Genomic DNA, 23,818 nt, shown 5'->3' with positions numbered 1-23,818 from the left:
CGAAGTCTCACCATCAACTATTATTATATGCACAGAGAGAGAGAGACTCGCTCTGCTCACCGAACAGTGCTTTTAAATTCAGCAGCTACCAGAAATGTTCACCTGACATTGGTCTTGTTTTTTTTTTTTTTAAATACTGCTGATGTCATATACATTAGTGTTACTATACCGGTATCCTTTTGATACAGTAATTCTAGGGGGGAATCAGATGTTTATGCTCTAGCAAGTTATGAAAAAGAGATGTACGCTGGCATACAATTTTAAAAGTTTGCACCTTCGGCAGACTAGAACAAAGCCGATTATAATTGCCACACACCACTTTTCTCTTACTCCTGGTGTTTCTTTATTTCAGAGACTAGCAATTAAAAGTCATAAATCCAGACTGCAAACAGTACGTTTACAGGGAGAACACCCACAAACGGCAACTTAAAAGCTAGTAAAACAGTGATGTGCCATACCTAGATATTATAAAGGTCTTATAAAATAATGATGTACGTCATTTAGAAAAGCTACGGCGCCTGCGAACCTGCAAACCTGCACTCATTGTCCATCTGACCTGGAAGCCAGCAAAGCATCCTGTCAGCTCGACAGGCTCTTCAATACTACGTCATAAACACCTGACTATCAGGCCATGTACTGAATTTATTATGCAAATAGTTGCGCAGTCATTTTTCCCCCTTGATATACAAATGCAAGTACTTTGACCTGCTTGTTTGGTGCCCACACAAATCACAGAAGAAATCAGGGTACATCCTCAAACTTTCTCCAAGAAAAGGCGAAAATAGGTTTAGATGCGTATTGGGACCGGCGTTGAAAGCAAAAGTAGGATAGTCAACTGTTCCACTCGGCCACAGTTCAAGAGAATGCCTGTACTGAACCAAGGGCGTGTCGCAAGAACGACCGAACACACGCGCGCGCCCGCGCGCCCACGATGAATAATTAATCACGGGTTATTGATCGCGAAACATAGTCTCAAAAGGAATATGCAAGCAGGCGGCGCGTTCTCATTTGTAGAAGGGGGTGCAAGAGATACAGACAATCAAATTTATTACGCTTTCGCTTAGCGAAAATAAAGCTTTCGTTAAAAGTCTCGACTTTATTCTTCCTAATCGCGCTGCTAATTGAAGAAAACTTGTTTCGCAAAAAATAGCCGAGTGGAGAAGGCGGTAAGGAAAGGTTGTCTCCCCTCTATGTGCTCTTGCGCACCGAGAGAACGCCATTTTCCAAGATCTGTGGCTGCTAGAAGCGACTGCGATCTCCAACCGAGCATCAGTATACGGCAGCTGAGTTGTGCACCAGGTGAGTTACAGGCTTAACATTTCCAGACAAAAATCAAGCTGTGAATACTTTCGACTGTGTGTTCATTTGCTTTTTGATTTTCTTTTAATTTACCTTGCTGGTCTGAAAGAGAACAAACGAATCGGGTTAGACGATCGACTCGCTTTTGGTTCCAACAGATACCATACTAGTGTAGTCTCTTATGGCATACAGCAAAGAGTTCATGGATTGCTCATCCATGAATCGAATGCTTCATATGCTGTACGAGAACATTTGCCTCCATGAAAATGAGATGCAGTTCGTGACATAAAGGCATGAATCATTCTGCCTTATGAGTCACAGAATTCGAGTCCAGCAAGAAAACCGTTATGACGGCAACAAAACATTGTATATCGTTATTTCTGCCATTGTATTTGATTTATTGAACAGAAAAAAAAGGACGAGAGAGAGAGGATTGGCCAGGAAAGAAAAGAGGAGACTCGTTCATACTAAGTTATGCAAAAGTGGCGTTTCATTACCTAGTGCTTTTGTGTTGCCAGTTTTGTATACACATATAAGGTTATGTAGTACACACTTAGAAGTAGGAGATTGTTATAAACATGCAGTATGTTGTCCCATTTGTCTGCGAGGGCTCACATCATTGAAGCAAAAAAAGATTTCCTCAAAATTTTTTCATTTCTATATCTCCTCTGTTCCTTTATAAGGTATAAAGTGTAATTATTTCATTCACAGAGGTTTGTTTCATCTTTTCCCTATTTTCCTCCCTCAAAAATTCCTTTCAGTATGTGGATGTGTTTTAGCTTAATGTAATCTTATGCAAATCTTTCACCTTGATGTATTGATGGGTACCTTCACCTCCAGTAGTCTTTCTTTTATTAACATTTTTAAACATTTGACCTGTGCTTATTATTGATCAGTAATATGTAGTCACATCACAGATTATTGTAACATGCAGCATAAAATTTATAAGATCAGTCAGTATTAGAGTTTTCACTCTTGTATACATTTGCTGAGACACAATGTCTTGCTATTTTATTTTTGAGGGAGCAGGGTATGGGAAAGGGTCAGAGTTCATGGTGTTTCCTTGGAGACCGAATTTAGTCCTGCTTTGTAGCCTGATACTTCGATAATGATTTCTATCACATGTTTGGCAGCATGTTGGGAATTGGACGTTGAAGTTCAGATATCTTGTATTGATTTTTAATACAGAAAATAAAGTCTGATGGAGTCTAGTAAAAACAAACATCATTCTGTGTAAACTTTGCTATTACAGTGTTTTTTTCCAAGATTATTTTGATGATTGGTGGTGCAGTTACAAAATTTTAAAGCATTTTACAGCATGTTCTTTTGTATGTCAACCTTTCCAGGATTTAACTGTGTGAAACAAATTCTAGATTTTTTTTTTTTCAAAAGGTTTGGAAGCTTCAATGCTTATATGACTTAGTTCCTGGTTTGAAACGTGCTACAGTGCTTTCTTTATTGCACATCCACCCCCTTCATCCAAACGTCTGTATGACACAAAGATGATGAGGCTGTCTCTGTGGATGATGAAACTTAGGATCTCTTCATACTTTGTGTAACAGACATTAATCATTAAGGCTTCGGTAGATGTAGCTTGTTTTAAACATTAAAAATATCTTTATTATAATTGTCTAGCAATATATATATATGTTTTCAAATTTTTAAAGCTTTCAATTTGTTTTGTTGGCCATTAAAAAATTATAGTAGATGCATTTTGTTTATGCTAATATGGTATATGTCGATTACGATTGAGTAAAATTAAGCATTTTTAAAGATTACTAAGGCCATGAGATTTTAATTTTTATTATAAACTAGTAATACTAATATTATAAAGATAGTAAGATTTTGTTATGAAAATCAATATAAAAGAGAAGGTAAAAAAAGTACATGCCACAGTGAAAATATATCAATTTCTAATGCTTTCATCGAGCAGAAACGCTGGACAATCAGCACATTTTACCTTATAGTAATGCAGGCTGATGCCAGCAGACTGTGCTGTCACTCTCCACAGACCCCACTGTAGATAATTGCTGTCATGTTAATGCTTACAGCGTTTTTTTTAGTAAAAATATAAACCTGGAACTGACATTAAGCTATTCTGAAGAGCCTAACAGTATTGTGTGTGTTGAAGAGTATGCGTTGCCGTGACCAGGATGATGGTCACCATTGCACACTATTTCTGTTTGAAGCAAGAACAGGTTTGTGCTACATTACCACAGTGTTACACAGCTGCCGTGCCAGTTCGCCTGCAGATGCGGCTCGGGCGCTGTGAGTGGCTGAGTAAACGATTGATGCCCAGCACGAAGTCGCTGGATGCAAGGCTACGTCATTATGCGCATGCAACGCTGCAATTGTGAGAAAAGCAAACGGTTCTAGGCATCCCTGCCACAAGATATTAAATAAAAAAAAGGAAAAGTTGAAATTAAATGTGAAAAACCCGTGACGCGGTCCAGCAAAGTTGCATGTCTCATTTATGATTGGCGTTAGACCCTCCCCACCCCCCCCCCAAAGAAAAAAACACCACTAAGCGCATTTCTTGCTTGTGTTTTTGTTGTGAATTTATACGAAGCGTTTTTTTTTTTTAAAGTAGTAATTGTACATTTCATGACTTGCGAGCAGGGAGAGGTCATTGCCTGTAGTAACTAATGGCGCTGTTTTGTAAGGGGACGGCAGACATATTTCTGCATTATTAATGAGGCCGTTTCTGCTGAACTTGCTGAGGACAGAACTAAATGAGAACAGAAAAGAATAAAATCATTATTAAGGATAACAGTAAAATGTTCAGGTAGTTAGCACAAAATTGCTAATCTTTTTGTATTAAAAAAATAAAGTGTTTGTCTTTTTTTAAATATCTCCAGCATTATAGATGTTTTATTTTCATGAAGCCTGGGATAGTAGGGAAACTTTAATATTGTAAGGTTATTCAGTTATTCATTTTTTTTTTATTTGCTATGAAAATGTGGATTGGGACTCAGATGTTGGAAATATTGCTTCTGGAGCATGTATTGACTAAGTTTATGCACAGCTGACTGGGGGGTATTCATAAGAGGAATGTTTGCTCCAACAGATTTCTAGAGGATGATGTAAAAGGGGTGGAAACCCTCGGGGCTAAAGAGCTGGAGGGGGAGTGTTGAGGGCGGGATAAGGAGAGAACAGCGAGGAAGACTGATGGCTGGAAGAAACGCAGGGTCAGATGGCAGCGACGTTTGTATGTTCAGTGAGGAGTGGGGGGGGGACGAGTTGGAGGGGTGGGCGGATGAAGAATGGGCGTACGAAATGAGGCATGTTGACCAGCGGTGGGAGGGGCTCCAGACATCGTGGCAGCGAAGTAGGCCACTAAAGTCAGTGAGGCAGAATGATCGGTTACCGCTCGTGTTCTTTAGACCAGACTGAAAAAAACCCCATTGATCTTCTTTATTCTTTTAGTTAAATACGATTTTCTTCTCTTATTTTTCTGTCTTAACCAAAACTGTGCATCGGTGGTAGTTTTTAGTGTCAAACTGAAATGTACCCGTTCTTAAATTCATGAAATTAATTTTGCAAATACTTGCTAACGAAAACGTTGAAAATAAGGAAATGGGTTGTCTGGAAGATGCATTAGTGAGACGTGTTCTTTTTGTAGTGATGTAAATCGTTCAACACAGAAGAGTGCATTTTTCAAACTACTTTTGTGTAGGCTGTCAGGAGATTGTCTGAAAAACACCTTGTAGAGGAGGTTCTTTGACAACTTCTGCTGCTGCCGTTTGCCATTTTGATCCAATCTGCAAAGACATGTTTCCTGAATTTGACAAGTATTTTCAGAGGCAGTTATTCCATTTGGACAATTTACGTCAAATTTATTTCGGGTATTTTTGACATTATCCCAGCCGACAGGTTTCTTTCAGAGTTCTTCGTAGAGGTATTTGTCCTTTGCCATTGTTTACGGTGTGAACTGCCTGTGGTATAGACACAAAAAAAAAAAAGGAGAAGAAAAATAGACGGAACGAAAAAGATAGAGGCGTTTAGCGCGTTCGTGACATTTGGATAAATATGCAAATGGGCGCGTTCGTTGTGTCGTTTTTCAGGCTCGATGCCGCACGCTGCACCGTTTCCAGTTGTAAAGCGCACATACTGACCTCTTTTGCAGGCAATGAGGATCTGAGAGGCCAGCATGAAGACCGTCTTACAGAGCTGTGTGTTGCTGACCTTGCTGGCGGTGTTTCCTGCCACACAGGCCAGACCTAGCAAAGACAACGCAAAGGTTAGATTTTCTTTCTGTTATGTGTAACGCTGCCAACACCCCACCTCTGTCTCTCTGTCCACAGTTTCACTTTATTTTGAGTTATGGCCAAATCAGATGTAACTCATGTTCAGTGTAGAGATTCGTTTATGGACGCTGCATCTGGTTACCTGATGTATAGTGGTATTTCTCTGGTATAGTCAAATAAAATCTTATTACTCTCGCAGGATATTTTTTTTTTTTTTTCCTGCTGTATAACCTGCTTGTTACACTGTTAGTATAACAGGGTTATTGTGATCGCGATGGAGAATAGGAATTCGCTATTTTATCCGATTGTCGATATGTTTTATTGTTGATTCAAGCCATGTTACATTTAGGACAAAATGTCAAACTATTTGAAGGAAACAAGAGAGGATAGGTGATGGTATATAGCCATAACGTAAACATTCACGTTGTAACTCATGGCAAAATATTCTAGGTAAAACTACTTTACTTTTGCTGCTCCTTTTACACTATCCTCCGCGGGCCTGCTGGTATTCATTCTTTATGTCGCTGCGAAAGCAGACCACTTCTGCAAATGGGGAACAAGCAAAAATTAGATAAAAATAGAAATAAAAAAGCCGACCACGTCCGTCGGCCTTCCAGAAAATGTCGCTTCAAATTAGCGTTGAAATGAACTTATTATCCGCGGATAGCAGGCGACCTAGTCGAATGCGAAGCGAAAGCGTTTTGCATCGATGGTCGTATAAAAGTTCGACGTTTAAGCGAAGTTTGACCTTGGTGACCCTGCGGGACGGTCATGCTAACAACCTTTGACGTGCAGCGTCTCTGCGGCAGCGACCTGCAGTTGTGCGGTCATTGCAGAGGGGAAAAGGTAGTTGGTGGGAAGGGAGGGCTGTAATGGCGTTCTTCTACAGGAGGCCAGGCAGGTTGCCGCAGCGTCGGGGGAGAACGACATGGCCAGATCGATCTGTATACACGTGCACTTTCCGCACGCCCCATATTTCACGCCGCAACAGACAGGCAAGGTAATCGAACTGTGGTTCTTCCAAACCGTGCCAAAAGCAACAGTATGCAGTTTGCTTGCACGCCTTTCATTCGTATATTACATTATTATTTAAACAAGTCTCCTGGAACCTGCGCGCTTTCAGCGAGGACCATCAACACATTTACTGGGACGTGGTTGATTCTCGTACACTCCACTCACACTCCCACCCCCCTCTCCTCCTACGACCTTGCAGTAATTCGTTCCGGAGTGACGATCGATGGCGTGAACGCTTGGCACCTGGGTGACGTCGTCGGCGGGATAATGGAACTCGGGTTACAGGCGCGAGAGATGCACGAGCAAAGATGGTGCTGGAGGCACCAGAGAGGCACGAGGACGAAGGAGAGAGGATGGATCGGATGGGTCAGAAGGGAGGGAGGAGTTGGTTAAGTGTAACAGCAGGAGAAGTGTGTGTGGGGGTGGGGGCAATATGTTTCAAGCGTTCCCAATACACCAACTAAACATACATTGTGATTAAGATCAGCCCAGGAGATAAAGTATGCACGACGCCATTTTTATCCGCACATTCAACCTTTGAGGTCCGAGAGAGATGCTTTGCACGAAAGGTGCAGGGAATATTTCTGTGTATGTTGCTGCTCGAAAGTACAGAGAATATTGCAAAATGTGAATTCTTAGAATGTTGCTGCACGTGGAATTTCGTGGTATCTGATGGCGCACTAACAAGAAAGTCACCTCGCCCTCCACGCGCGAATTGAACGCTACATGGAAAGCCCAGTCCTAATCGCGTTTCTCGTGATGAAGCGCGCGTGTAGGGGGTTGGTTCCGTCCCAAGATGATTTGGTCGCACGAAGAATAATGCGTCTGGCCAGAGTTCCAGTGCCATGGCGTTATCAGCGGCCACCGCGGTATGATTCACGCCGCAGCAAAGGTCAATCGGTCGTAACGGCACGGCCGGTTCGGGTTCGCGTTGTTGGCGCGGCTGCTGCAGTGATGGAACACGATTCATACCTTTGTGAAGATCTGCTGAAGCTGAGAGACTCCTCATGCAGCGTGATGCTTTAACGCGGGGGGTTGGGGTTGGGGGGTACATTGGAACGCGCGCGCAGGCGCACACACACACAAACACACGCGCACGCATTTTAGGCCTCACATCCGTCCATTCCGGAGGCAGTGTTTCTAGATGTTGTCTGGAAATCCGACAAACAGCGGAAACCCAAGTGCAGAGTCCGATCGAAGCTTTGAGCCGTCTTGTCAACAGCCGTGGAAACTTGGCGGGTAAACGTGAGGGTGACAGCTGGTACGGCAGGGACAAGTGCCGACTCTATTGATGTCAAGAGCCAGACCTCGTTTCCGGTTTATCCAGTTACCCGACTGAGCGATCTAGTGTCTGAAGTTAATAAGTTTTCCTACTTGGTGTACAGTGTCTGCATAGAAATGCCTTCTGGTCGCCGGATAATTTATCAGGAATTAACAGCACCTTGGTGCCCCGCGACCTTATTCTGAGAATAGTCACAGTGTCTGTCATGTAGGTAAAGAGTTTTAAAAAATTAAAACTTTAATTACAAATTAAACGTAGTTTTTTGCTGATCACTTTATCAGCTTTGGTCGTCCAAAGTCTTAACTCGCAGGGTTTTTACGGTTCGAGTTTTTTGTTCGAGTTCCCATGATTTTTTGGTTTTGTTTTGTTTTTGTTTCATATTGACTTTTTAATTTTGTTCTCTTGAGACTCATTTTTGAACTCGGATGGAGAGTCTCATATTTCCCTCATTTAAAGGATACTTAAGTGGAGAGGCTATTATGTCTTCCTGCACAATATCACATTGACATAGTGAATCCTACTTACCAACTCATTGTGTCTCATTTCCTAATCTTTTTCTGATCTTTTTTCGTGATGTTTTTGCAAGCGATTTCTTAAAAACAGAGTCTGTTGGGATACTTATGATACTTATTGAAACTTTGTCATATTTTAATGCATTCAGAGTGCTTTTTTATTCACTAAAAAAAGAAAAAAGCAAAGAGTGATAACTTTTAATGTCTCGCTGTCTATCGTACGTTTGTTTCTGTTTCAGAGAGAAAATCGAAATAACCCTTTCCTCCCTCATAAAGTGAAGCCTAAATACAAAGTCGTAATCTGATTTTTTTTTTTCTGTCACCTCCTCACCTCTTGATGCCCTCTCTCTCTCTCGGAAATTCATCCGGGTTAGCGAGTTGCTGGTTGCTGTGTTTTGTGCAAGATTTATGCCCGAAACAACTTCGGCAAATGGAACATGCACAGCATTCCGCTTTTAAGGGTTTGCGAGATGCTCCAAGACATTTCCTTTGTCGCAAAATGGAGCGATATTTTGTTTCCATCGATGAAACGAAGTGGCAGCAGTGCCACAAGTCAGTCTTTCTTGTAATCTTTTGGCATCTCTCCCTTCGTTCACACGCGCGCACACTCACGCACGCACATGCACATGCATAGTGTTTTATTTTAGGCGTCCTTTGTTTCTGTTTTTGCGTTTTGTATGGATTTGAAAAGTTTCTTTCAGAGGGACCTGGTGCAAGATATTCCATTTCCCACAAGCTATTAAAAATAAATGTGTAAAATTGTATTATCACAGGCAGAATGGTACAGTAGTCTAAATGTATTCGGCCACTTAAAGCTTCCTAATATAACAGTACAATTCTTCAGAACTAGGCTAACATCGGATGTCAGGGGATTCTTTACAGAGATCTTGAAAGCGTCAGGAGCTGTGACATGCATATTGAAATGTAGATAAAAACCAGTCTTTAGATTGTCTTTAGTCTCGAATCCTGACGGAGAACTCAATGGAATGGAGCGCCGACCTCTTTATTTATGTGACGCATTTCCTTCCTAACTCGGTGAAAATTGATTTTGTTGCCACGATAATAATTCTTTTAATATAGAAATCCTGTCGCAAATATACTTTAAATATTTGTGCTGGAGGCTCTGACTCGACTATGAATGTATTATAAATGTAGTTACGAGCGCTGCTGTTTGCATCTTAAAAGCAGCGCTGTGTCCAACAGGATGGTCAACAGTCAGGATGGAAGAGGAAAAAGTAAATTTAATTTCAGAGAGTGCTAAGTAGGGACCTCGCCCCCTCATCTTCAGAACCGGTTGTTGTAAATGAAAGTGGGTATGAAAAAGTACGGAGAACAGGAAAGAGGGGAACTGAAGTGGGGAGATTTAGTGTAAACAAAATAATCATATTGGTTTATATTAACTTTGATGCCTGGGTTTCGCGTTGCAATTCAAAGCAGATGTTAGCCCAACAGCAAAGCATGTATCTGGCAAGCAAGTCAGATGATATAAGAAAATGAGGTTTGGTGCGCCCACGTATTGGTAGTGCTTTGATTCATTTTTTTTTCCTTTTTTTTTTTTAACATTTTCACTTAATTCATCAACAGTTCTTATGTGAAAGCTCAGCTTTCAAACTAGACCTAGTCTTAGAAACGCACCCTTACTCACCCGCCCACCAACATAGCATCTAGTTGCATGATACAAAACCACTTTTACGTTGTTCTTTCGTTTCTTTTATTTAATTTTTCTTGTTTTTAACATTTTCATTTAATTCATCTGCAGTTCTTATGGAAAGTTTAGCTTTGAAACCAGGCCAAGATCTAACTTGCGATCGAGTCGTTACAAACACTGCCCGCCATGTCCTCTTCCCTCCCCCACCAATGTAGTATGTTTCGTGTTCCGTGTTTCTTGAAAGTTACTAGAATCCGCGACTCACTTGACGAGCAAAGACGTGGTCCCACATCCATTCCCCCTTCCCCCCTCATCTTTCCCTCCCTCTTCCCGCTGCTGCTGCACTGCTGTCGTCACAATGGTGTGTGGCATGCAATGTCTGTGATGAAGCCAGCGGTGATCGGCATTGCGGAAACGACCGCTGGGGTCGTTGTTAACCAAACTTCCGATTCAGGGAGAATTTAAGACTGGTGTTTTCAAAAATCAATCCTTTCCAGAAACTGCAGAGCTTACTAGACTGAGCTTTGCCTAGTGTTTCTTTTTAGCTCGCTTCCTACCCCTTCCACCTCCATAACGCTTATTTTGCGTTAGTCCTGTTTGACGCTGCAATGTCTTAAGTGCTGGAAGTTTCATTTTCAGTTGCTTATTCATTTCCTTTCCGCCTTATCACCCACCCACCCCCTAAACCAGTTTAAAATGTTTTTTCTTTCGTTCCAATTCGGCTTTCATCGGGATCCTTAACGTGTCCATTAGATGCCCAGACAGCTAACAGGCTTGACAGCCCTTGGCTGTTTCTGGGGATCCGGCTGCCAACCTCTTTTTTCTTTCTTTTTTTAAATTATTGAACTCCATGTAAGGTGCGATGAATAACAAAAAAATCTGTTCGGTTGTCATTGTCCTTTTGCGTTCTTGGTTGTCCTGCCGGCTTTCGACAACGGTTCATCCATCCGAAAAAAAAAAAAATCAAACAGCCCGGGGGCAAGTTAACGCGTCACTTGGCATGGCTTTGAGCGGCAGGTTTTTTTCTTTATTTCAAGGGCAGGTTTTTTCTTTTTGACATCTTAAAGAGATAGATACTGCTTTAAAAAGAAGTCAGGCAGCAGGTAATTAATATGCATAGATTACACTATTTCGATACCTCGGGTGGAATGGAATAGACGGAGTGAGGCTTTTTTTTTGTGTGTTTGTTTTTTTTTAGTTTGGAATCTTTCGGCATAAATTTACAAAGAGTGGGCGAATCCGCACAGTGAAATGCTATCCCTATATGGCGTCAACATTCACCTCTCAGCAGCTGTTTGAATCACATTTTGGAGAGAGAGAAAAAAAAATTTTTTGAAGCATTCGAGCTAGCAGTGTGTTGGTAGCTGTATTTTTCGAAGATGCGTCGCCATGGAGTATAGTGTAGGAAACTCTCCGTCATAAATCTCCATCGTAACACACTGTCATGACACCGAGTCATCAACAGGCAAGACATGCAGTCACCAGATTGAGTCATCAGTGGCAGTGACAATCTCACTCACAACGCTGTGAACATGATTAACGGAGTGTTGTGACACTGTCATGAGCAGCCATGACGTAGTGTCTTGCTTTTGATCATCTGTGTCGGCGCATCGTTGTGTCAAATTAGGCCTCGGGCGACCTTTAAACATCAGACGAATGACTGACAGTGCGGATTATATTAACATTCAGGAAGTTGAGATTTAGTTTTATGAAGACGTATGGGTGTTGTACTTATATAGGTGTGCGTGTGAAAGCGTTGGGTGGCTTCAAACATGCGCTTTTGCATACATTCGTAACTATTTTTGATGGAATATTCTCTGTAAATGTCGCTGACCATCCCGAGGTGCTATAAGAACCATAAAGAAACTACTAAGGTTGTGCCCTTGCCGGACGCAGTTTCCACACCTGCATCAACAGATATTCTCTTTAGTGACTGTATAGGCGGAACTGTTAGCGACAAAACAGCCGGCCGCTCACGACAATCTTGTACTGGTGACAGTGGCTTGTTTGTGGATCTGGAATTGGCGACAGCTTCTCCATGCCACACAAGCTGAAATCACGCCCGTCTGAAGGAGGGGGAAGCCTCTGCAAGGGAAGAATCAGGCCCGTCATTAGCTCGGTCGGCTGATATTACCCGGGATCTTGGCCACACCAGGAGGTCGACAATTTTCGTCTCTTTTTGGAGCTTGATCGCCTTTCTGATTGGTCCGTTGTCACTCGCGATCGTAGACAAGTCTCTCCGTCCTGTACCCGGAAGCACGTGATCAGACGGTGTTGGTCCTTGGGCTTGTGGTCTGAGGTGTCTGGGGAAGAGAATGAGCTGCGCACGCGGTCTGAGTCAGCATTACTTTTGCTGTCACAGCATTGCTCATCCTCTCAGTAGGTCTTTGACAGCAGTATTAAAGCTGTTCTTCGGCGTCGTAGGTCTTACTCCCCTTTTCACTGCGCACCCGCATCTCCGGTCTCTCTCTCTTCGTTTTTTCACTCTTGATGAATTTCAGATTAGCGTGGAAGAAAGACGCATATTATTCTGTGACATTTTTTTTTTTGCAACTGTGCCTCTTCTGCGATTATCTAAGGCTAAGCCTTGCATTGTGCCATTATTCTGGTCCCGAAAATTAGTCCTAATTATCTCCCATTATGAATTTGGCGACGTGGGTGATGTTTGTAGCGGTATTCTAATAACTGCCGTCAGCAAATGACCTTTCCAGGTCGCGACGGGCAGCAGACAGGAACCATCTGGCACTGCCAAATATGTACCCTTTTTCCTCCATTCCCCCCCCCCCTTTTTTTTTTTTAATTGTTCAGCACTAATTGCATGTCGTCCTTTAACTGAACACAAGGTCACATCGTCATTTCCCCCCTTACCCCCCCCTTTTTTTTAACGAGTGCTTTTTCTTCTGGAAAGCTCTTCCCTCCTTGAAATGTTTTTCTTGCGCTAAGAGACGAAGTAGGCTCCTTGTCTTTTGAGACGGGTCAGATAATTGTCAGGTGACGATGGAAAAGCTCCTTTGGGATGCCAAAAAAAAAAAAAAATAAAAAGCAGCACGATGACCAGCAGATCTTCGGTTTGATTGAAGCCATTTCAGATCACGTCTGCGTAGTTAAATGGTTTGATGGTACGGCAGGGGTCGACTAAAGGTTGGTAAAGTGGACAACTGGACGAAAGCTAAATAAATAAAAAGGAGGTACATATTCACACAGTTTTATTCAGCATAGCGTTTCCGGGACAAGAAAATACTTCAAATCGTATAGAGTATTTTGATGTCTCTCTGTCTCTTTAAAGTGATGATTTTCAAATATGACTCTGAAGACGGTCGAAGATAAGTCTGTTGATAAGGATATTGAATTACAATTTAATGTGAAAGTATTAAGGGGTGTGTAATTATTGTTAAGCGGCTTTCATGTCGCGCAAAAAGTGTTCGAAAACGACTTACCGTCATTATTTCAATTTACTTGTCAAAGATATAATGATTTTCGGATATTTTATTCACTTAATTAACTCTGACCACCACGATATCTGTTGCCAGTATTCGTTTTTATCAAAATATTCCCGTTTATATCGAGCAGCTGTCAGCCTTCGCCGCCATTTGTGAAACTGGTCGTGCGAAATCACGAGCTATACAACCTGCAGACAAGCTACTGTCTGACATCACTGGTAGGAATGAGTTTATAGGATTAGGACTGCGTCTGAAATGAAGTGTCTCTGTTTTGAGTGTGATACTTATAAATAAAGTGATTCAGTGTCTAGAATCAGTGATCGAATTAGCTTCAAAAGGTGATTTGTCAGCTACAATTTCTTTCCTTTATTTACTTTCACTGGCTTTACATGTAGGCAAACAGACCTGCTATACGATGGCAGTATCACATTTTTATAAGAGCTCATTATTTTTCCTCTTGAATATTTTTCAATCGAAAAGATTAAAATTATATGTTCAGTTCAATATTAAATTAACCACTGAAATGATGCAAAATCTAACCCCGTTCACTCTACCCATACTGAAAAATCTGGGAATGTGCCATTTGCACATTCTGCAAATTTTGTTTAAACCTCTTTCGACGTCAGTGAGAGCTGACAAGAAATCGCCAAACAATAATGAAGCCGTCCTTTAATATGTTTCACCACCTAACGTTCATCTCCCAACCCTGCTGAAGCGTCTGCTTAACGTTCAGAGCTAGATGTTTTTCGATGTTATATAAATTTGTAAATCATTATATCTGCAACAGAAAGTCAGCACCTTGTATTCGATGCAATATGCCAAGAAGGGTGTCTATCGCTCCCAGCTTCACGTGGGCACCGAGTCGCTGGGTAGGGTAGTTGTGGAAGTGCGAATGGGAAGCAAATTTGTTGCATGGCCTGTCCAAATTATGCCATGGTTATAGATTATTTGTTAGAATTTTATTTCAGGCATGATGTCCCGAGGGGGTTGGGGGAATGTTCTTTTTACATTTCATTATCAGGGCGAACCACTCTGGAGCGGCCAGTCATTTCGTTCCCAGTTTACGATGGAGCGTTTTTATTTAATTTAGTTTGGTGGCGTGCGAAGAAAAGAGACATCCAGCTTTTCTTGTGTTCCTGTGTATGAAACAAGTTTGTGAAGAGAGCTGGATGCATTTTGTTTGCAACATGAAATTTATGCAACAGTTTCTCTCTCTCTCCTTGAACTTGCATAAGCCATGAATGACTTGAACCTTTTTGTAGTGTATCGTAACACCGCGAACAGATGTAAGCAGATAATGATTTCTTTGTACATTTTTTCACTATATCTTCTGTTCTTATATTATTTCTTTTGTTATTATAGTGAGTTGACAGCAGTGAAACATAGTTTTGCGGCCTCAAGGGGAGGTCTAGATGTAAAAATAAGAAGTCACACTCTGCTGTTTAGGTCATGTCTCTTCTTGGGTTGTACCGGCAATTCTTTACTTGAAAACTTCAGAGGGCTCAAAATAATGCTGTTCGTATTGTGTTCTGTATGCAACAAGCAGACCATGCTAAGATATACTTTTCCTTCCTTTGTCTTCACGGCTTTGCCCCAGCATCTCTGTTGAGCGGTCCGGTGGCGCAACGGTTAGCGCTGTTAGCGCCTGTCACCAATACAGTGAAGGTTGGCTGCCCTGAGTTCATTTCTCGTCTCGGGCACGCTGATCTTTCTCTGCACGTGACATCTGTTTACAGGGCTGGCTGCTTGCCGTAATATAGCCTTAGTTGCTGACACGGCGTAAAACACCAATTCCCCCCCCCCCAGCATCCCTGTTTGGGCTACAGACACCTTACGACCCGACTCAGTCACTTGGGTCTGCTTGTCTTGCTCTCTCCTCTCTGTGCCACACATCAGACGGGAGAAATTCCGCATAAGCTCCTTCTCCATGGACACTGGACTCTGGACTCACTGAATAGAATTCTCTGCCCCTTTCTGTTTGAACTGTGTGTCTACGTTCGAAGCTTCAAAATCCACCTCTTTGAGAAATAGTCAAGCAAGCTGTTCTGTTCATTCGGCTCTTTTATCGTCTTCCATGCACTTTGTTCATGTTTGTCACTGTCATCGATTGGCTGACACGTGTGTGTGTGTGTCGGTTAGTGCGTGGTCTTTCGTGCATTGAGGTCGCCTCTGTGCGTGGAGATATGCTTTACTGATTCAATTAGGATGATTATTATTATTGAATAAAAAAAATTTCGGTCATTTTTCCCTTTCCCATCATTTCAAAGCAGCAGCCACCGAATTAAAAAAATAATTTTGTGATTGGACGTCGCAGTTAAATCACCTAATTATCAGCATGAAGAAGTATTGGTTCTTTAACATTTCATCCATATGAAGCTCTTTGTGTGGTGGTGGTGGCGGTGGTGGTGGTTGGAATTCTTTCTTGATTGTAAATTATGCGCAGCTTGTAATATTTACCGACTTCACGTATAAAGATGCGATATTAACACCGCAAAGAACGGGAGAAGATTAAAGAATTAAATAACAAGAGAGAAGGAGAGATGATTCCAACCGTGCGAAGTCCGCTTGTAAGGAATCATGAAACCTTTCAATAAAGCAGCAGGTCTGGATGTCCTCCATCCGTTTCCGTCTCCTTCCCCCCACCTCGCCAACACTAGCGACCTGTCTACTGAGGACATCAGGTCAGAATCTGACGTAATATGTGGCAAAACCGAAAATGAATATCCATAATCGACAAAATACAGCAGCCTTTTTTTTTTTTTCGAGAGTTGGTTGTGGCTAGATGAGAACACGCAAGGCTAAGCACTTGGCACTATTCCAGGGTGCATCATCTCTTCCGACCTTTTCCTTGGATGAACAGGTTGTATGGTTGGTCTTGCTAGCTGGTATTGTCATCATGTTGTTGTTTTTAGATCTCTGTGGAACTACTTGCACAATCTCGTCCACGAAGTCGTTTTGGCATCGTTTATGCGCGGGTGCGTCCGTGTTTCCCCCACTTTCTTTTTAAAGTTGAGGGTTGAACGCTTTAGGCTCTGTGTGATTGGCATTTACACCAGCACCAGACTGACGTGTAAATTGTAGTGAAAATGTGCATAACTTTCGTTTTTCAGACCGCCAGAAAATGGGACCGGAGATTAGCTGTAAACTTTATTCGGTCTAGCAACCATATTTTCAGCCTTTGCATTGTGTGGTGGCTGGACGGATGGATGCACGCGTAGAAAAACGCAGTTTGGGAAGAATCGGATTTGATGAGGCTTGAAGAATTGAAATGGAACCCACGCTTTGATGTGTTAAATATTCCATCCTCCCCTTCCCCCAAACACACAAGGGCATACGGCAACCTTGACAGTTTTAGCTGCGTCATCTACAGTAGTTTCCAGTAAACCGTCTCCGGTGGACGTATGGACACAAACGCAGCTGCGGCCATTTTTACCACTCGTCGGTCGATTCCACACAAAGTGCCTTTACCGGATATCACGGGTCTGGTCTCACCTTTGTCTCCCTGGCAAACGCTCAATAAGCTATTGTATCATCCGTAATTTCGCTCGATAGCCTTTACTCCTATTTCTACGGGCGCGACAAATAGTAGTTTTATTCGTCTGGGTCACACCGCGACATTTTTTCCTATCGAATATATTCTGTTGCCCTTAGGCGTTACCTTGTACATTTAGCTTGTTAATCTCTTTCTCCCCACCCCAAACCCGACCCCAACACACTTTTCTTATTTGCGTCTTTCTTTAAAGCAACTAGTCTAGGATTCTTGATAATTTAGGAGCGTTCTATTCCACGCTATGTTTGAAGACATTTTTTCCCCTTTAATTTTTTGTTTTGTTTTGTTTTGTTCTGTTTTGTTAAGGCCCCATAATATATTCATACTCTGCCCTCACCATCAGTGGCAATGTTGCTAGATCTTTATTGCGGTCATTGTTTTTACGGGATCATGAAGGTTAGTACACACATCCACATGCTTCTTCGTTCACCGATAAGAATATAAGGAGACATAATATCAGCATGCATCTTCCAAAACAACGTTTCCGCAGTTTGGCCATCAATCCACTAATATTATACTGTTGTACGTGTTAATATGGTCGTACATATAACACTGGATTGATATACTGCAGTTCTAGGAACGGCATTGGGTTAATATGTAGCACTAGCACCTTTAACACTAGGCTTCGGGAACGGTTTTCTCGTTTCCATGCGTTTTGTTGCGAATTAGCTTTTTCATGTTAAAAAAAATTCTATTAAGACTTGATCAAATCCACCGAAATCAGGGAAACTAGGGAAATTAACTAGTCTGCTTTCATTCCACGAACCATGACTTCAAACAATTTTTAAAGCACGTTTATGTGCCGTTGAGAGATTTGTTCTCTGTGTTTTTCCAAGCGGTTATTTTTGTTTAGTAAGATGATGGGGGAATTTGTTTGAACCACTCATGGCTTTCCTGGTAATATTTGACATTAGTAGCTTTTTATGTCATCGGACATATATTCGTCTTTTAGACTTGGGTCGATTTGTTTTTCAGTGTTGGGACGATGTAGTTGGGATGGGGACGATAAATTTTGACCGGTGACCCGATATCAAGTACTCTATTTCAAAATGTACTTAATAACTTATTTTACGTTATTTGTGCAGATATTCTTTCGGTCAAAAAATGTACTAATGTCACTAAAAAACATACTAATTCTTTCCAGCGCCCAACGTTTGCAAAAAGTCGTAATAGAGCTCAAACTGTCAATCGCAAGTCGCGTTGGGAAGTTAGTCGTAATAGAAATGAAGTTTTCGTAGTTTAAAACCTTCGTGAAAAGATTGGGTCGTTTCTAAGAGATTGCAGTACGGACGATCGTAATGAAGAGATTTTAAAGTATTTTAACACATTTTTTTCTCGCCCTCTTTTTATTTATTTCTCTCTCTCAATGTTATTCATCCATCAGCAGACCTTCAGACTCTGCAGACTCTCGATTCATTGCCAGCTACACAGCCATGATATTCCTGTGACGTGAGCGTGCTGTCGGAAGGGGCCTCTGACCTGTCGGTCACAAATGTGATCGTAATCGGAGAGCTGGCCCATGATTGAGCAGGGCCTTAGCATGCACCGAGTGGCACTGAAGAAAGTAGGATGTTTTGGGGATCCATTACTCCAAGCTTAGCGCTGCTGCTGCAGAATTCCAACTTCCGGACGCTGCCCTGTACAAACCTTAGCCCCGGGGCAATCACCGCTACCACCTCTGATCTGTTTTACGTTGGCTTTCACGGCGTTTCCAGAGGAGGCGTCTGCGTTTCATCGCCAGACGGAAAATATAGCGGGTATGGGTAGATGTGGGGTGGGGGTGGTATAAGACGTGGGGCTGGCGCGTCTTATCGTGCGCCAGTGGGGAAACGTGCTTCCGGACAAGACTTTGTCCTGTCTGAGGCCTTTTTGGAAGTTAGCTAGGAGTATAATCGAATGATCTGACAAGGTTTCACTTGTGACAAGCTTTTCTTCATGCCGTTGTCTTTCGTGGTCCATCTTTTACAGCTGTGCTTGTCGCAGGGTCACGCAGCGGAGGCAGTCAGACGGCTGCGAACCATCCACTGTGTTGGGGAGAAGGGATTCTGAAATTGAAGAATGGGGTGTGCAATAAATAATATCGATTTTAATATCGATTGTGGAGAATGTTGCGTACATGACAAACAGTTTTGAGGCGCTTTCAGGTTTGGTGGGAATCGGGCGCCTTGTCCCAACACGTGGTTCCTGACATGGCTGACGCAACCGTCTGGCAGAAATTGTAATTTATGCTGCTACGAGAGTGTGCCGAATCGTAATTCACGCTGTGGCCCCAACAGTGGATACCCTCGTATGCAAGGCCCGTCAACGACGGAGCCAGACTCTGGTTCCAACGTTTGGGCCTGACCTCTCCTGACCGGTTGCGGGGGGTGGGGTGGCTTCTGTATGTAGGTTGCAAGCTAGTCTATGGTCTCGACGTCAGCAGCCCCAGCGTCTGGCGCACTAGACAGGACAAACATGGCGGCCGCGTGTGTCCCAGACGAGGGGCGCGATAGCGACACGATCCATAAGAGTGGCCAGGGAGATGCTGCTCGATAGATCGTGTCTAGTGCGCCACAGGCTGCTGCGGAAGAAGACGTCATGCGGGAAACGACCTCGGCGATCAAGGAAATAGTCTTTGATGTTGTAGGTGCCCTTGTGGAGGTTTTGTGGTATTTGGCGAAATGAAAGACATATGATGGCCATTTTGTGTGTGTATGTGCTTATTCGTTTATATATATATGTATAGGGAGAGTGATGTAATACAATAGAAAAGGAGCAAAAAAGATGAAAAAAAGAAAGATATCGTCTCTCATTCCCCCGTCACTGCCTGGGAACCTTCATCTTGCCTCTCCGCTTTATCTTGCCTGTTGTTCACTTTTCACTGGCTTTCAGTTGGGACGCTATGCAAGAACAACGTTTGTAAAGGTTGCAGAGAAACTCAAGGGTGGGCATGAATAGAGCTTTTCCTGTTCTCGCCGTTTTTGATGTGGGGGAAAAAAATCAGCGTTCTGATGCTGCAAACAGCCAGTGAATGAAAGTTCATTAGCAGGACCGGCGGCGTGGCAGAGGGGTAGTTCCATAGCACCACTGCTCGAAGACGTGACAAACATCAGAAATGAGGCAGACGCTGGAAACTCTAAGAAGGCTGGGAATTCCTGGAATAGGCAGAGACCTGCTTATTGTCGGTATCTGTAAGGCCGGCCTCGCGCAGTTTGGTGCTGTCGAGTGAGGCATGTGGTCAATGAATAGTCCGGCAGTCTGCAACCCAAACTCTGATTTTATTTCGGTCGGAATTGATCTTCGCTGGATCTTCTCCGCTGAAGCTCCGAGGCGACGATGCTGTCTTTCAACGAAAATCAAATCTTCGTTGCAGACGGATTGATTGGTTATTGAAAACCTTGTTTCATGTCTGCTCAAGCTGCATGAATTTCAGCACTTTTGGACGAAATTTGTTATTTTATTTAGAAAGAAAATGCAATAAAAATTTCACAGTGTACTTTAATTTGTGTGAATTTGTTTTTGAATAAAATAAAGATTTTTTTTTTTAAAGATGGAGAGCAAAAAAAAAAAAAAAAGATAATGTCGGCAATCTCGGCTTTTCGAATAGCTTTATTATAGTGTTGATGTTATCATTAGTTTAAGACATAGCTACATCCAACTTTGAAAACCACCCAACGAGCTGTACATGTAACATTTTCAAGCAGTCCTAATAAAAGGAGAAATAAAACTCTACAGGCGACGTTAATGGGAGAGAGCTCGTCAAAATAAAGAAAACATGCGGTGTTTTTGTTATTTCTGCCTGTTCACATTTGTCTAAATTCTTGGTCTAATATTACGTTTCCTATTCGTCGCTTCAAGTGCCTAAAATTGCAACCTGGGGAGGATAAAGTGCAAAGTTTTGGAGAGTCTAGCATAAAATTCTGCATTTTTAAAAAGAACTTATAATGATTTATAAGCTTTTTAAGTATTAAATGCAGTAACACTGTTCTGACACTTATTTCAACGTTGTAACAAGAAGAAAAGAAGATAACTTTTACTCTACAACCTTTATTCTTCATAAAAGATCTGTGGTGTTCAACAGCGACGATATTGGAAAGCAAACCAAAGTCACTTGTAATGCCAACTGCTCAGTTAGAGTAGGTACACATATGTCTAATGTATCCATAAGACTGTAGACGAGTCTGCGACAGCTTGATTGCTTTTTAGTCACTTGCCTCCATCCATTCACCCTTACTGCTTCTTTTGGAGACTGCATATAAATTTAGTGAGATGTATTTTACCATCAATATTCCTTAGCATGTCCACCTTTAGGATTTTTTATTTTATTTTATTTATTTATTTATTTTTGAAAGAGGGAAGAAGCGTGTTTAAAGAGCAATTCCTGCCACAAACCGCTGTGCAACGCGCGTTTTTCGCCACCATTTCGAGTAGTCATGGCATAAACATTTATGATTACATGTTTATATTATTCAACCCCTTCCCAGGAGTAGTGGAGCAAAATAAATACTTAAATGCTGTAGGATGTTTTGGAGCTTGCGACAGTGGCTGCGCTCGTCAAGGTCGTTCGTCACATGGCCCTCATCGTGCTGCTGCCCACTTTAGATAGTGGCATCGGTGCCGACTCCCGTGCGATTATTTAGATGTGATCTCAACCAGGCGGCGGCATTATGCAAGCAGAATTGAAACCTAAGCACGGAACATCACTGCGCAAGCGGATGTCCTCGACCCGAGGTGGCCCGTGGGACGGGGCTAGTGCTCGCGACTCGGCATCCACAAGATACGACAGTATGTATGAAGAGGGCAAGGGGGTGAATAAACTGAACAAACTTTCTATTTCTAAAAGATGTACTGGTGTCATTTTACATTGCGTGGCATGCACTTAGATTTGTCGTCTGCGTGACTTGAGGTTGGGGCTTGTCCCGCAGACGTCTCTGGGTCTCGTGAGGCTGGTGCAGTGTTTGATCGATTAGCTGTCTGTGTGCCATTGGCGGGCTCTAAAGTGAAGGTAGAATGTGTCGCCATTTTTTTCCTCCCCACTGTTATTGAGTAGCCTGTCATAGTGCGATGTCGCCCTTTCTTCCCTGTCATTCATTTCAGCCTTTGCTCCACAAAACAATGTCATCCACTTTCTTAAAGATATACAGCTCACAAGACAGGTTGTAAAATTGTTCGAGGTCAAATAACAATAACATTGATGCAGAAGAAATAGTCAATAACAGTGACGCAGAAATTTACTGTTAATCAAACTAAAAACAACAGACTTCATTGACAAATTAATTTATTTCAGCTGCAAGATTTTTTGATTTTGATAGCTATAAACCGTTTTTTTAAATGGTTGTACTGCAGACAAAACAGCGTCCTTCCATTGGCCAGAGTGCATTCGAGGCATCATTGGACTAAACCAGCGTCCAGTGCATCACTTGTCATCCGTTCTGAAAAAGAAAGGGCAACTTCTTGAGGTCCTCTTCCGAAGGGTGGTTATCTGGCAGATGGAAGTGCAGCTTTAACTGCACATCTCGGTCGGTTTCGGATCCGATGAACATACTACTAGTCCATGCGGGACGCGATGCTGCAGAAGACCCTAATCCACTGTGGTCTGGTGTTGTCCCATGGCTTGCAGCGTTGCCAGTATAACCGGCAGCAAAATGTTAGCCCAAGCCAGTGCCTTGCAGTCGTTATACTGTGTCTTTCATAAGCATTTGATCAGCACCCATCTTCGTGATTTTTTTTTTCGGCCGATTCCTGTGACTTTCCAAACAGGGATAAATTTTATATGGGTCAATTTAAAGCGTGAACCAAAATGCCAAAGAAATCTTTCGAGAATGTTTTGCATTATTTAAAAGACACATTCACTGACCCAAACTGTGAAGGCGTTCTTTTAATAGTTTGAGCAGTATAGTTTATACAGACCACCCTTGCGTATTTCTCCAAAAAAAAAAAAACAACCAAACCTTTCTTCCGTTGCATCTCTTGGTGCATTTGTTCACCTGTTTCCTCTTTTCCTGCTTTCCCTGCGTGTTCTCCCTCTTGCTTCTTATTTAATATTTGTGCTTTTTTAAAACTTCCTTTACTCTTTTTCCAGTTTAATGTTGGCCTTTTCCGGTTATCCGCGTGTTGAACGTGTGCTCACAGCATCCGGAGCGCCAACAGACTCCGCTCGTACCACCCCCTACCCCCGCCCAACATCTTCCCCCAGCGAACTTGTGCAAAAATTGCATGCAATTGGCTCATCTGCTTGAGAGATGTTGGCTTTATCCAGTTAAAAGGTGTGCTGACAAGAGTGTGCTAAAAAAAAAAATGTCGAATCCTTTAGACCAGTTCACAAGAGGCCTTAATTTTTATGTTAACCGAACAACAGTGTGAAGTAGCATACATGTGCACAAAAATTGCCTGAGAGAACCGATGAAATGAGAAATGTTTTTTGATAAAAATGCAGTTGACACTAGGGAAACCTGGTAGTTTGTTGGGTTTTTTTATTTGGTTTTTATTTGTTTTGTTTTTTAAGAGTCGTCCTTTTCTTATTTCATCCCCACCTGTCCAGCAACCTACCACACCCTGCACCTACCCATACCTTTCTCGGTACTGCAGCAGTTGTTGTTGTGCAGAGGTAGCACATCGTTTGATACCAAACCTGTTGCCTTTGTTTCCCTAGTTTCCTGTTAGAACGCATTTAGGCGGGACTATCCATTCTCCTCTGCCTCTCCCACCATCCCACATTTTTCACTGCCGTAGACTTGTTTCCCTTAACGACCGCCTGCATCGGTGACTTTGTCATCGCTTCGTTTGGCGAGGGCAGTGGGGGGTGACAGCCTAGCGATATAAAGATGTTGATCGATAGTGTGCAGCC

General features: G+C 42.4%; 1 protein-coding gene across 2 annotated transcripts in view; it reads left to right on the top strand.

Annotated features, from left to right (window-relative positions):
* Positions 1 to 1,014: 1,014 nt before the first annotated feature.
* LOC112560319 (follistatin-related protein 5-like) overlaps positions 1,015 to 23,818 on the top strand; it is a 44,206-nt gene continuing 21,402 nt past the window's right edge. The window contains exons 1-2 of one of the 2 annotated variants that reach the window (XM_025232103.1): positions 1,015 to 1,299; positions 5,426 to 5,539. In XM_025232103.1, the coding sequence (XP_025087888.1) occupies positions 5,450 to 5,539 (90 nt within the window). In that variant the 5' untranslated portion in view covers positions 1,015 to 1,299; positions 5,426 to 5,449. The remainder of the gene's footprint in view (positions 1,300 to 5,425; positions 5,540 to 23,818) is intronic. The other variant, XM_025232112.1, reaches the window with a different exon arrangement.

This window comes from Pomacea canaliculata, linkage group LG1 (genome assembly GCF_003073045.1).
Source record: "Pomacea canaliculata isolate SZHN2017 linkage group LG1, ASM307304v1, whole genome shotgun sequence".
In the NCBI taxonomy this organism is placed as follows: Eukaryota; Metazoa; Mollusca; class Gastropoda; order Architaenioglossa; family Ampullariidae; genus Pomacea; species Pomacea canaliculata.
This window is presented reverse-complemented; position numbering and strand designations above follow the sequence as displayed.